General features: G+C 37.3%; 2 protein-coding genes across 4 annotated transcripts in view; one reads left to right on the forward strand and one right to left on the reverse strand.

Annotated features, from left to right (window-relative positions):
- The window catches only part of bbox1 (butyrobetaine (gamma), 2-oxoglutarate dioxygenase (gamma-butyrobetaine hydroxylase) 1), a 32,049-nt gene extending 29,149 nt beyond the window's left edge, over positions 1-2,900 (forward strand). For all 3 annotated transcript variants that reach the window (XM_015391325.1, XM_015391318.1, XM_015391310.1), the window contains exon 8: positions 1,143-2,900. In XM_015391325.1, the coding sequence (XP_015246811.1) occupies positions 1,143-1,303 (161 nt within the window). In that variant the 3' untranslated portion in view covers positions 1,304-2,900. The remainder of the gene's footprint in view (positions 1-1,142) is intronic.
- Positions 2,901-3,071: 171 nt separating this feature from the next.
- Positions 3,072-14,258, reverse strand: part of madd (MAP-kinase activating death domain) — a 68,593-nt gene continuing 57,406 nt past the window's right edge. Inside the window, exons 35-36 of the mRNA XM_015391338.1 lie at positions 11,754-11,800; positions 3,072-5,996 (exon numbers count right to left, since the gene is read on the reverse strand). Of these exons, the coding sequence (XP_015246824.1) occupies positions 5,883-5,996; positions 11,754-11,800 (161 nt within the window). The 3' untranslated portion in view covers positions 3,072-5,882. The remainder of the gene's footprint in view (positions 5,997-11,753; positions 11,801-14,258) is intronic.

The following is a 14,258-nucleotide window of genomic DNA, read 5'->3' on the forward strand; positions in this document are numbered from 1 at the left end:
CAGCAAATTGAAAAATATTTCCACCAGTTTTCATTATAGATTAATTCCTGGGTTTTAAAGGACATAAATGTGCTTTAATATGAACCGTTTCTGGCTTCATTTTTAGGGTTGAGTTTATAAAAAGTAACAATCCAGTCAAGCCTTGTGAAAATTCCCTCACCAGATTTTCTTCTAGGATGACTTTATATTAATCTTTACCAAATATTTGAACATCTCTGCTGCTGCTACAGTGGCACAGTGCTGCCACTAAGAGGGCATTTTTCAAGGTGATCCAGAGCTTCTTCATACACACATCTGCTAAAGATGAACTTTTCATGGTCACCTTCTTGACACTCTTCAACAGAGGCCTGATTTGTAGAACATGCAACCAACAGTTTTGTTCTCTTGTCCATCATGTTTTTCCACCAGTGCTGAGAAAAAAAAAACTATGAGATAAAATTTTACACACACACTTTATTTTTTTTTTTTGGTGTCACTCTCAGATTATTTAAAAACTATTAACCTGCATTCATCCCTTTCCTTGCGGTTCAGTTATGCGTATTTGTTTTGTTCTATCAGTAAAGAAGTTTGTGGTTGTAACGTGAAAAGATTAGAAAAGGGTTATGATGCATTTTGATGTGGTATAGTGTCAAGAAATAGATCACAAGGTGCTTTACAGAAGAAAACTAAACAATAGTTCATCAAAAGCAATTAAAATGGATGACTTTTTAGTTGCTTTAATATGTTGAAACGTAAAGATTTCAGTGAGGAGGATGTTTGTCAGCAGGATTCTTCAGCCTGTTGTAAACATGCTGATGGGCGTTTTTGTCATCATTAAGGTGGTAGTGACATTAAAACTTCACTGCTATCTTTGTCACTGTCGGCCAAATCAAGTTACCAATGTCTAGTGAAAGCCATGAAATGCATCTGCTGCTCCTAACGGCTGAGGTTCGGGACATTTATGTGGAGCAGGATGGATCTGCTGCTTCCCACTGTGTTATTTCAAGCTGTAAACATCCAGCCCATCAGTAACCGTGTCCTCTCTGCAGTCACTGAAGGACATCCTCCAAAGAATGATAATGGATAAAAACCTGATTTGTTTCTGTGGTATTTCAGATCGACAGCAAAAGCTCCCATGTCTGATCTTGAGTGTTTTATTTCAGGAGACATCGTGACCTTTGACAACTGGCGTCTGCTGCACGGCAGAAAGAGCTACGTGAGCAGACCAGACAGGCTGCGACACTTGGAGGGGGCCTACCTGGACTGGGACGAGGTGATGTCTCGTCTCCGGATTCTCCGCAGAAATGTCCACGGGGACGTTTGAGCCTTGGACAAAAGGTCACATTTACATAGGAAGCCTTAAAGCCTCAAATTAATCTGAAACTACAACTTAAGCCACATATGGGTCTTAAAAAGTGCTTTAAATGTTGAAAGAATCAAGATGTAACGAATTAGACGGCAAGCTAAAAGGAAAGTCTCCAACTTTGAACTTTATGCAACACAACAATGCAAAGATGAATCGGCCTAGTTAAGAGATTTAAAAGGTGCTTTTTCATTTTAGATTAAATGCATGTTTTAATATCCTTTGGGTACTTTGCAAGTATCATTACTAATTTATTTTTTATATCATTCCCTTTTCTTTACAAAGTATATCTGGCTCAAAATCTATTTTTATAAATATTACTTTTGTGCATTATTTTTGCTAAAGATAAATAAGTTAAACCATACCTTAGTTTTTTTTTTTTTTAACTAAACAAAAGTTTGACAAAAAGGAAATGGACATTTTTAGCACTGTGCCTTTTTTGAACATTTTAGGTCCCCTTTACAACTTTATTTGCCAAAGTAAATCTTAAAAGCAGTTTTTGGTGATCTTTTATATAGAAGAAAAGGCTCTTACCCATCAAAACAATCACTTATTCAGATTTGTTTAACATAAGTAGATTACATAATGTAAAAATGATTGTTCTCTTCACCAAATAAATTCAGGAAAAGATGAGAAAAAAGTGCAGGGAGTAAGCGGGCTGGATGAAGAGACCAAAGATCTATTAAGCATGTCGATAAGCCATTCAGGTGGCTGTAAAAAAAAAAACCAGAACATCTAAATGCCTGCAGGCCTCATTTGTCTCAGGTGACAGTCGGAGGTCATGGTCCAGTAGAGACTGCGGAAAATAGTAAAATCAATGGGAAAGGTTCCAAGGTTAAGGCTTACCAAAAAACAACAAAAGCATTCCTGAAAATCTTAATGATCTCAAAAACTTCCCAAAAAATATTTTGAATTGTGAAGAGATGTGGATATTTAGGAAGATTGGCCTCCAGGTGACTCTGAAACAGGGTGGTGGTGGTATGATGGGCAGGATCTGCTTTAATATAGGAAATACTTTCCTGAAGGAAATTGCCTCAGAAGTTCATGACTTTAAGCTTAAGAAAAGGACAGGGACCCAAAGCACAGCAGCAAATTCAACTCCAAATGACTAAAGAGTGGCCTGGACTTGAAACTAATAAAAAAATGTGCTATTGCATAAAGAGACCTTGTGTCCCCAAACTCTCTGATGTTCTTGAATTAAAAACCATCCAGCAAAGAAGCAGGAGGCAAATTTCTGCAGAGATGTGAAAATCCACTCGATGCCGTTTTGTTCCAACAAGGGAAGCAGAACCTTTAGGGGGCCGATACTTCATGATGGACCTGGAGGGTTTGGATTTATTTTTTTTTTCCACTTTTGACACAAAAACTGCTTTTCCTATTTACTTATGTCACCTTTATCTTCTATTGAAATTAAAAGGCACATCAGCAGATCTTTTGAAAGGCTTTGCAGGCCAGTATGGTTACAAATGGGATATTTTCACAGCATTAGTAAATTAAGTCATTTAATCTTAGATGTGAACTTTATTTTGTCACAAAAATGTACATTTCTGCCTGTTAAGAGATTTATCTAGAAGATTTTTTTTTTTATTTACATGAAAACCTACATAAGAAAACATTTCCACAGAAGGAAATCTTTAATAAGTTGGTTTCACTGCATGTAGAGCAGCTCAGGTCTCTGCTGTCTCTTTTAACCTCGTGTTCAGGGTCAAGTTGAACAACCATGCTTCAATTTCCTGCAATAAATCTTTGAAAAAAAAAAATTGAAAACCTTGTCTTTTGTTCAAGAAAAAAAAAATCAATAATCATTTAGGACAACTTTATTATATTGCCAAAGCTGTACATAATCTATAAATACATTTTTTCTCCTTAAATACTGGAAAGCTTACAGCTGGCATCTCTTTACTTCTTCCCTCCATTGACAGCAGCCAGTGAGCACAGTAACAGAGATGAGCTGTAATATTCCAGGAAAAAAAAACAAAAAAACATTTTTTTTATTTTTTAGCTTAAGCAGAACATTCAGATCCGTTGTGGAGATGGTACAGCATCTTCTCAAAGTCCTTCTGAAAGTTCTTCTTTGCACATTTAGGTTACTAAAAATACAGGCATGTCAGGATCAAAATAAAACTCTTCCAGTGAATTTACCATAGCAATATATTGCTGATAGGAGACTGTTCACCACATGACCACACATGCTCTCACACACACACACACTGTGGGTTTAGCTAGGACCTGTTTTTAACACCATGGAACAAACAAAGATCAAATGATCTCAGCCATGATTAGTTTGTCTGCTCTGAAACTTTCTAAGGGTCAAACACAGGAGAGAAATACGTTTTTTTTAACCTCTTTCAAGAGCTCGTAAGAGTAATGTCTTTTTTTTTTTTTTTTTAGAAGAAACCGAATATGTTTCTGCATAAACTTTAGCGCCTAAGTTTGCTCTTCAGTTTTTATACATTTGCATTTATTATCCTACCTGGTAAAAAAAGTTAACTAAATGACATGAGGCTGCAAACATTTAGCATTTCATGCTAAGCATGAAATTATATTTCTGTACCTGAAAAGCAACCTAAGAGGATCAACCAACTAAACAGGAAGACAAAGCTTTGACGGCTCAGGATCAATTCAGCATCTTGCTAATTTACACGTCCGTTTCGTTCTGATGCACTGTGGCGCTTCCTTTATGAATAGTGCTTCAGGCCACAAGCTGAAACGCACTGGACAGCTAATAAAGCTGCTTCCCTGCACAACAAGCTTTGATGGGGCTTTCAACCGACTGCGGCCCGTTAACATGCGAGCAAATTTATTTTACCAGACAGCCTGAGAATAACCCAATATTGTGTTGTTGATCTAAACAAATACTGATTTAAGGAAACAGAACTTTAAACCCTTCATTCACCTAATGCTGATCTATGAGACGATGTTAAGAGATCACCATCTGCATGCTTTCTTCCAGGAATATCAACAAAAAAAATAAATAAATTGGGGATCGGTTTTCATACATATTACATCTTATAGATCCTCCAGGCTGTCTTGGATACCATCAGAAAACCTTACAGCACCTTTACCTCTAGGTTTAACAGTATGGCTGAGATGCTGTTTAACAATCATCAGTCAGAGCAGGTATGAAATGTATGAGTTGAAGAAAGAAACAAGCAAACATATAAAGGTATAACATGGGAAAAAAAATAACTTCCTCTGCCTGCCTAGTACATTAAAACCATCTGCCTGTTGATGCTTAATGGAAGAAATTGTCATGAAATTCTCAGTTTAAGTGATGCTTCCTAAAGATGATTTTATTTGTTCATGAAAACAAAACAAAAAATCTAACATTCAGTTGCTAAATATCACTTTGCAAATTCTTTAATTTAGGTAGAAATTGTTCAAGTAGAGCAGCAGCAGTCTAAGTCTCCAACCACAGTCAGTCTGTCTGTTACTCATACATGTATCAGCCAGGGTTCATAGCTGTGCTTGTAGAGATTTGCTTCAGACACAGAACTGACCAGCCTCCTCCAATAACTGCAGGCGATTCTAATCTAAGTTATGAACATCAGAAAATCTTGTTAGTTTCTGTCTTGTGATTGACCCATGATGAAGCGGAACACGATGACCAGTCATAACACACTGAATATTCAGCAAATCCACACTATAGAAAAAGAAACTCTTACATTCTTCACCCTGTGGAGCCAAGAGAACCTGGCTCTGGCAATGGCTAACTACTTCTTAAGTATTGCACATCTAGCAAATCAACATTTTGTAACTTTTTTTCCAGAAAATTTACACTCAATAAATGCATATATTAAATAAATACTATATATATAAATATATATAATATTTATTCCATCTTTATAGTAACATGCAGTTAATACCAGAGGAGCACAGACGAGAAGTTTTACAGCAGAACTAGAACAGTGATTCAGCCTGGTGGAGCAGAGGACACATCTGAGAACACCTGAAGTATTTTAGGACCAAACAGCATTAAGGAGAGTTTACATGCGGTGCTCTGGTGCTTTTCACTGCACTAACAGGTTCTCTGGATGCTTCACCAGTTTCAACTTGGACAAACTGGAACTTTACAGTAATCACGTATCACAGAATTACACAGAACTGTATGGAGACGAGCGGTGGGGTGGGGGGGGGTTAGCTTCACTGCTGTAGCACAGGACCTGCATGCAGTCTGTGGCTCGGGCTAATCCCTCACCTCTGCACCACATGGGTCACTGAGGCTTCCATACAGAGCCCAGTCACTTCTCCAAATCCAAACAGGGCAAGCACACGGTAACTAGCTGGGCTGGAACATCGGGACAACAACCATGAGTTTTAGGACTTATTTACACAACATCACAGACTGGACATGTCTACACCGGTGGATCTAAAAAGGATCACAGGATTCTATTTACACAGGAGGGGAGAGCAGGAACTGTGTGCTTCGAGTTAAACAAGGGATTGTCAAAAATCTGGTTAAAGAGCAGAGATGCCATTTCAAGTAGAGAGGCACGCCAAGGGTGTAGAGGAGCGGGGGGGGGGTTGCCGGGGGTGACGACTAGCTGGGAAGGGGTCTTGGTGACAGCAGCTTGGGTTTTCCTTCCGCCTCCTTCCCCTTCACAGCCGCCACGTAGGAGAAAAGGCAGAGGACAGAGTAACAGATCTGATGTGCCTGCAGAGGGGGAGGGGGGGGGGGCAGAGGTGAGGTCACATGGCTATAAAACTTCATATTAAACTAAATTCCACAAGTTAAACAGAAACTGAATTTACAATAGATCATTTATGGTTCCATCACAGTGATAAAAAGCATTACAGCAGGTTTAAGATCTCAGTTTTTATGAAAAGTAAGAAAAAAACAAAAACTTCAAATGTTAATGTATGCATTGAAAATATTTTATTTGACTAAATATCAAGTCCTTTAAACAGAAACAAAAACCCAGTCAATTAGATGACAAAAAATATATAGTGCAAAATGAACTTTGTTGGGGGCATTAGCCTTTGTAAAATGTCTAAAACTTCATATAAATGTTCCTCATGGTCGTTCAGCCCTATTTGATCAGTTTGCTCTACTTGGCAGCTGATTTTTTCTCTTCATGATGAGCTGTCTAGAGGTTTGGAACGACAACAGCCCAATATATTAAACCCACCTGGGCGACCTGCCATGTTAGGAACACGCCCAGGATGTGATCATTCAAAAACAACTTTCAAACTAGCCGAGGAGGAAAGCTTTCAGCGGGATTTGGTTGTAATTTCTATACAGCAGTTGTGAATCAGCACAGGAATGTTGCACTTTAGTCTGGACAGCTTTGAGGAAAACGAAGCATCTCTCTTCCATCTTGGAAAAACCGCACCAGAAAATAATATATAATATTTCAGGATAAATTAAAATTGTGTGGTGCAAAAGGAAATATTTCATAATATATATGCCTAGAGTTGATTTGTAGAAAAAAAAAAAAAAATCATGATACAGGAGCTTTAAACCTTGAGCAAAGCTTCACAAGTTTGAGGGAAAAAATGTAATAAGGCTTTTTATGGACTGGAGGAAGAGAGTTACTGATGTTCTTTAAATTGGAAAAAAGTTTCAAGGCCATCTTGGAGACTTTATCCAACAAAGTCATGATCAAGAAGGTCAGGGACAAACATAAAAAATAAAAGTGAAACTTCCTCTTAGGGCTCTGACAGCAAAGATTGCATACAGAGACTTTCTCCCTGAACTCCTTGGAGAACAGGAGCAGAAAGCTAAGCAATAAAAAAAAAAAAATCTCATTAGCTTTACATGTTCATCTACTGTTGAAGGTATTGAGAATTATGATCGAAGTAAAGTGTTTGCCTTTAAAAGCAGGAACAATAACAGCATAAGAACCTCTGATGTTTATAGTGTTCAGGAATTACTCTGAATTTTTTGTTTTTACTGAATCTGGCAAATGTTCAAATGTGTATCTGATTCTAAAGAGGAAGCTTATAAAACGCTTTACGCAAGTTAGCACAAAAAAATTATAAAAAGCATTTATTACTCATAGGTACGACATGATGCTAAAATATTCACACCCCTTGAGCTTTTGTTGTTGTAGATTGATAAAAACTAAATGTACTTTCTCCAAGTACAGTACTTGCTGTTGTGATACTAGAACTTAGTTACTTTTACCTTAAAACAAATTTCAATAATGTCACCATCTATTTTTTGGGATGTTTCAGGGCCTTTGATTTTAGAAGAAAACCTTGAAACGTCAAAGTACTACTCACTAAACAATTTAGAATTCCTTTTAAATTTCTTACTATTGTACAAAAATACATTATTACTGAAGGACAGGCTGTGAATTTATAAGAAAGCAACGGTTATTAAAAAGATTTAAAATATATGAAACTGTAGTAAAAGTTTGAACTTTTTCCTAATTAAATAGAAGCATGACATGATGCAGTTTAAATAAAAAGAGTACAGCCTAACTTTAATGTTTAACTCCATCTTTTAATGGGACAAAACTGAATCTTTGACACTTCGGTTCAATGTAGTCAGTTTAAAGCTTGTCCGACGGTGGAAGCTTAATCTTCTCTCAGAATAACCAATCACAACTTTCATGTCTAAATCTCTGGCAATAAAAGTGAGCTTAGAACTTGGTTAGAATGTCCAAACTGTCCAATTAGCCATTTCCCTTTGGTTCCTCAGCCCTCTGGTATGAATAAACTGATGGTATCAGGCATGTATGGAAGAAACTAAGGTTTGGCAATGAGACGAATCTTTCGACCATTGATGATAGACCAAGTCCTTAAAGTTTGTTATTTTTAAAGGGTAATTTTTATTCCTGTTTTATTTTAGACCTACGGGTTAAGACGCAGCCCATAAAAAAGAAAAAAATTCAGTTTGTAATGGTACTGTACACAGAAACTTTCAGCTGCATCTTTCACCCCAGTGGCACGATGCAGCAGTGAGAGAGGTTTTTTTTAAGTACATTTAAAGGCCACTCTGTCTGTTATGGATTTTATTTTATGACAACAAATTAAAAAGAATATATATTAAATAAAAAACTAATTATAAAGGAAAATCCTCCCTGCAGTGAAGCTGTGCGTTTTTCATAAAAAAAGAAAAAAATGTCCTCCTCAGTTTTCCGTCTCTTTGATTTTGCACATTCAGCTGAACGAATTGAAAACTATCAAGAACTATAATGTCTCATAAGACAGTCAGAAGAACTAGATAAGAGGGAACACTGGACGAAACATATATATTGATAAGAAAACTAGTATTTTTTACCTTATTGGGTTTTAGTGATGTGCGCAGGAGCTTAACAATATTACTAGCGGTGCAGAAGAGGAGCTTTGAAGCGGTCTACTCACAAAGTCACCTGCATGAATATATCGTCCATCGCCCTTTGTTGGACTGACATATATTGGCATGAACATTAATATTGCCAAACCTTAGTGGAAATCAGGTGGAGTACTAGTATAAATGTGTCTTGCCAACCGTTAAGCATGGTGGTGGCAGTGTTATGAGCTATGGGGAGAAGATAAAGCCAAGCTTGAATTCCAGCTGGTGGTGTTTCAGCCTGAAGCAGAGCATGATCCCATCCCTTCAGAAGCGGGGTCACAGGTCAGCATTAAATACAGTAATGACCCCAAAAACATCACTAAATGTTAAAGAGGGTAAAGCAGAGGTGTCAAAGTGGTTCCTGAAATGGCCGTGTGGCTGCAGGTTTTCTTTATATACAATTATAGATCATTAAAATGATAGCACTACAAATGAACATTTATGCTATAAAAAAATTTAAAACTTTAAAATGTATATTTAATTTTAAAATATTTAAAATAAATATATATATATTTAAAATGCATAATTTAAAATATATAACATTTTTGTACTGCTATCATTTTAATGATAATAGTTTGTAGAGGTCATCAAAGGTCAGTGAACATCTGTTCATGTTGAAACTGAATTTTATATAAATTATAAGTTGCTAACCTATGAATATGATTAAATTTTAACCTGAAGAAAAAAAAATAGCAACACAAAAGACAATTTTTGTTGCACAAACCAGCACTAACAGAGTCGAGTTAATTGACACTCATTTTGTCTGATTTGAAGAAGGTGGGGGGGCTGGTTGACCTTTGATGACCTCTACAAACATTTCTTTATATCTTTAAAAATATAGCGGCACAAACGAAAAGTTTTGCTTCACAAACGTTTCACACCAATTTGGTCTAAAGGTGGGGGGGGCAACTTCACTCAGGTATCAAAACCCTATTGAGAAACTCCAGGACACCATTATGTAGAGTAATACGAAATAGTTAATTTTGGTTATTTACTGTAAAAGCAAGAAGTCTGATGTTATTTGCATTTTTTATTTTTTTTTTATTTATTACATTTCTAATTTTTAGTCTGTTTTTCTTTAAAAAGATACGTAATTTTTAATCTTCTCAAAGTATGCCGTTTTTTAATGTTACGTAATTTATCTTTTTTATTCTCATGCTTCCCTTTGTATTTCATTTTGCTACTGTATATTTTTTTTTCTATGCAGTTTGTACACCGACTAGATTATACCAAAGTTTTAGATCTTCAGTACTTTCCCATTAAAAATGAGGGGAGAACTTGTTTTTGTGAGATACCGTACACATAGCTACAGGTGCTGGTCATAAAATTAGAATATCATGAAAAAGTAGATTGATTTCAGTAATTCCATTTAAAAAGTGAAACTTGTATATTATATTCATACATTACATACAAACTCATATATTTCAGATGTTTATTTTGTTTAATTTTGATGATTACAAATGACAACAAATGAAAATCTCAAATTCATCATATCAGAAAATTAGAATATTGTGAAAAGGTTCAAAATTGATGGCCCCTGGTGCCACACTCTAATCAACTAATTAACTCAAACCACCTGCAAAAGCCTTTAAATGGTCTTTCAGTCTAGTTCTATAGGCTACACAATCATGGGGAAGACTGCTGACTTGACAGTTGTCCAAAAGACGACCATCGACACCTTGCACAAGGAGGGCAAGACACAAAAGGTCATCGCTAAAGAGGCTGGCTGTTCACAGAGCTCAGTGTCCAAGCACATTAATAGAGAGGCGAAGGGAAGGAAAAGATGTGGTCGAAAAAAGTGTACAAGCAAGAGAGATAACCGCACCCTGGAGAGGATTGTGAAACAAAACCCATTCAAAAATGTGGGGGAGATTCACAAAGAGTGGACTGCAGCTGGAGTGAGTGCTTCAAGAACCACCACACACAGACGTATGAAAGACATGGGTTTCTGCTGTCGCATTCCTTGTGTCAAGCCACTCTTGAACCACAGACAGCGTCAGAAGCGTCTTGCCTGGGCTAAAGAGAAACAGGACTGGACTGCTGGTGAGTGGTCCAAAGTCATGTTCTCTGATGAAAGTAAATTTTGCATTTCCTTTGGAAATCAAGGTCCCAGAGTCTGGAGGAAAAGAAGAGAGGCACTTCATCCACGTTGCTTGAAGTCCAGTGTAAAGTTTCCACAGTCAGTGATGGTTTGGGGTGCCATGTCATCTGCTGGTGTTGGTCCATTGTGTTTTCTGAGGTCCAGGGTCAACGCAGCCACATACCAGGAAGTTTTAGAGCACTTCATGCTTCCTGCAGCTGACCAACTTTTTGGAGATGCAGATTTCATTTTCCAACAGGACTTGGCACCTGCACACAGTGCCAAAGCTACCAGTACCTGGTTGAAGGACCATGGTATCCCTGTTCTTAATTGGCCAGCAAACTCTCCTGACCTTAACCCCATAGAAAATCTATGGGGTATTGTGAAGAAGAAGATGCAATACACCAGACCCAACAATTCAGAAGAGCTAAAAGCCACTATTAGAGCAACCTGGGCTATCATAACACCTGAGCAGTGCCACAGACTGATCGACTCCATGCCACGCCGCATTGCTGCAGTAATACAGGCCAAAGGAGGCCCAACTAAATACTGAGTGCTGTACATGCTCATACTTTTCATGTTCATACTTTTCAGTTGGCCAACATTTCTATAAATCCTTTGTTTTTATTGGTCTTCAGTAATATTCTAATTTTCTGATATGATGAATTTGAGATTTTCATTTGTTGTCATTTGTAATCATCAAAATTAAACAAAATAAACATCTGAAATATATGAGTTTGTATGTAATGTATGAATATAATATACAAGTTTCACTTTTTAAATGGAATTACTGAAATCAATCTACTTTTTCATGATATTCTAATTTTATGACCAGCACCTGTATACACACAGCAGCTCGTTTATCTACCTGCTGAGTAGACGCTCTCCCTATTGTTTAATAGCTTTTCTATTTAGAAGAACAGTCAGACACAAAACCCACACCTAATGAGTCACATCACATCCAAAAATACTTGAGGCTGAGGGAGCTTATGCTGAACAATAACAAAAGGCTTTTCAGCCCTTATTAAAGATGGAACAAGAGGACTCACCATGGGGGTCTTGTACTTGTGGATCACCACTTCTTTAGTTTCAGGAACTATGTCGGTGCAAGAGACAAAAGAAAGAATTCAAAGGCAGCAGGAACTTTTAGGAGTTCATGTTTTGGGAGTTAAAGGTTGGATTGTAATTATGTGTACGATGAGATGCGGACCAAGAAGTTACACCTAAGCAGTTAAAAAAACTTGTGAATAATTATACAGAGATCAAAGGGTCAGTTTAGGTAAAATGGTTTGCTTCAATTTTAACAAAAAGATTATTTTTCTGATCAAAATCAACTGGAACAGTAGTAGCTGGAGTCCGAATGTAAATGAAGCTGCAGGTGACACATTCATGGCCCACTAAATGGAAAATAAACCACACAAGTGTCTCAACAGACTGTAGAAGTTAGAAAAGTTGAACACTTAATTGAAACATAAATCAGTAGAGATAGAAAGTTAGCCCCTTCCTCCCCTGTGATCGGACATCACAGAAAAGCAGCTAGATGAGGCTAAAACCCTGCCCAGAGGACAGGCGGACTTTTCATTAGTAACTGTGAACCCAGAGCAAAGATGAAGAGGCTGTGCTTGGAAAGGGTGATGAGGGGGGGAGGAAAATGATGAGTCCCTTTGAATCAGCCGTCCCACCTGAGATCTCAGAGGGCTGAGATACAGAGGCGGACCTTCAGCAAAACACGACAACATGAGGAATGTCAGGGTGGGTGTTCAAAACAAAAGAGCAGGTGATGGAGGAAGCAGAGGAATACTTGTTCATACAAAGAAGGTGAAAACGTGTTAATCGGTGCAGTGATGGAATAAGGAAATAATCTGCATGAATCTAGTTTTGAAGAAGAAAGGTGGCGACACTTTACCTGCTGGAGAATGAAGGTTTTCATAGTGGCAAAGATGAGGGCAACATTACAAAAGCAGCACAGAGGCACGACAGTAACCCAGCCAGACATTCTACCTCCTGTGCTGCACTGTCAGAACCGAGTCATCCTTTTTAACTTGAGCTTTCATGTGTAAACAATGCTGTGACTATTCCAACTATTGATCCCGCCCGTCTGACCACGGGTGCAAAACAATCTTACAGTCATCTTTTCCAACAGCAGTGAGTATATTTATCCTTTTTGTAAGAATTCCTTCCATGCTTGTAGAAATGCCAATCAAATTTTAATTTGTCATTTTCAACCTCTGATGCTTTAATCATTTTTTCTCTGTATAGAGTTCAGGACGTGCCACTGAAATCTGAACCGTGCTTCATTTATGTGCTGCTCATTTTTTAAAGGTTCATCAGCACGAGTTGCCGTGGCAACAGCACTGGGTGCAGAGTCTTTTTTTCTCTACACCAAGACGCTGCTGCTAAGAAACAAAGAAATCTCCTTCTGTATGCTGGAGTTGTTTGCTTTTGCTCATTTATGATAATCAAATGATGGCGTCAAAGCCTTGGATAAGAGTGTGCTTTCTAACAGCATGTGGTGGGGAATTCACAGGGGGTCGGTGAGGCACATCCCAGGTTGTATGAAAATGGATGATAGTAACTTCACTAAGCTGAAAGAATCTTTCTTCCTACGAACAACCAGAGGGGAAAAAAAAAAAAAAAAGACATGTTGTCGTTAGGTATCTTAAATGATTCATCATCTATCCCAAGCCTCTTTCAGTCCAATTGTGTCTCTGTATATTAGGAACTGTTGTTTTGCTGACGGAGTGTGTAAAGATGAATGCCTACACAAAGGTTAAACTGGCTTCCGATCAGCTGCCTTCATTTCAAAAAGAAAAAACATTATAACTGTCCCACACTTTGCTGCCAGACCTCTTTTCTACAGCTGATAGCATCAGAACTGATCTGTCTGCTGGACTATAGGTCACCAGTTCACAGAGGCTTTCATATGTCAGATTATCTTCAGGTGGACTTGTAGTCAAGATTCTTCTTCAAGGTCAAAGCAATGTAAGTTCTTATGGTTCAATTTAGTCGTAAATTGAATGGTTTTTAACAGGTATTAAAAAATAAGCTACAGAAACCATAAGTGATCTTTTGTTTACTAAAACTAAAACCTGTTTTCTAAAAAATCTATACATGGTTCAAGGAATATATTTAATAGTAATTTGGGAACATCTGTATTGTCTGTTGATTTCAAAACAAGGGATCCTAGAATAATATATTGTTCACTAGGTTAAATGTCTAACTTTAACAATAAAGCAAAGTTTAAAATATTCCTAATTATAGTATTCAGAGAAAAAAAGAAAAGTAAATTGTAAAATAGTGAGTTTTTTTCTTGGGCTTTCATTTCCTGTTGCAGCATTTTAGCAAAAGACTTCATGTTTACTGTCAAGACACAAAACTGACAGTATGACAGAAACAGTGTTTGCTGTGATTAAGGAACCTGAGAGCAACTGAAGAGTAACTGATTGGAGAATAATTTATTGTTGCTTTAAAGGATCGCTCATGTCTGAAAAAGTTTTTTTTCTGACTTATCTCTTTGTTACGGAATGTTCACCTGTTAGAAAAAGAGCAGATAA

This window comes from Cyprinodon variegatus, unplaced genomic scaffold (assembly GCF_000732505.1).
Source record: "Cyprinodon variegatus isolate N-32 unplaced genomic scaffold, C_variegatus-1.0 Scaffold22, whole genome shotgun sequence".
Classification (NCBI taxonomy): domain Eukaryota; kingdom Metazoa; phylum Chordata; class Actinopteri; order Cyprinodontiformes; family Cyprinodontidae; genus Cyprinodon; species Cyprinodon variegatus.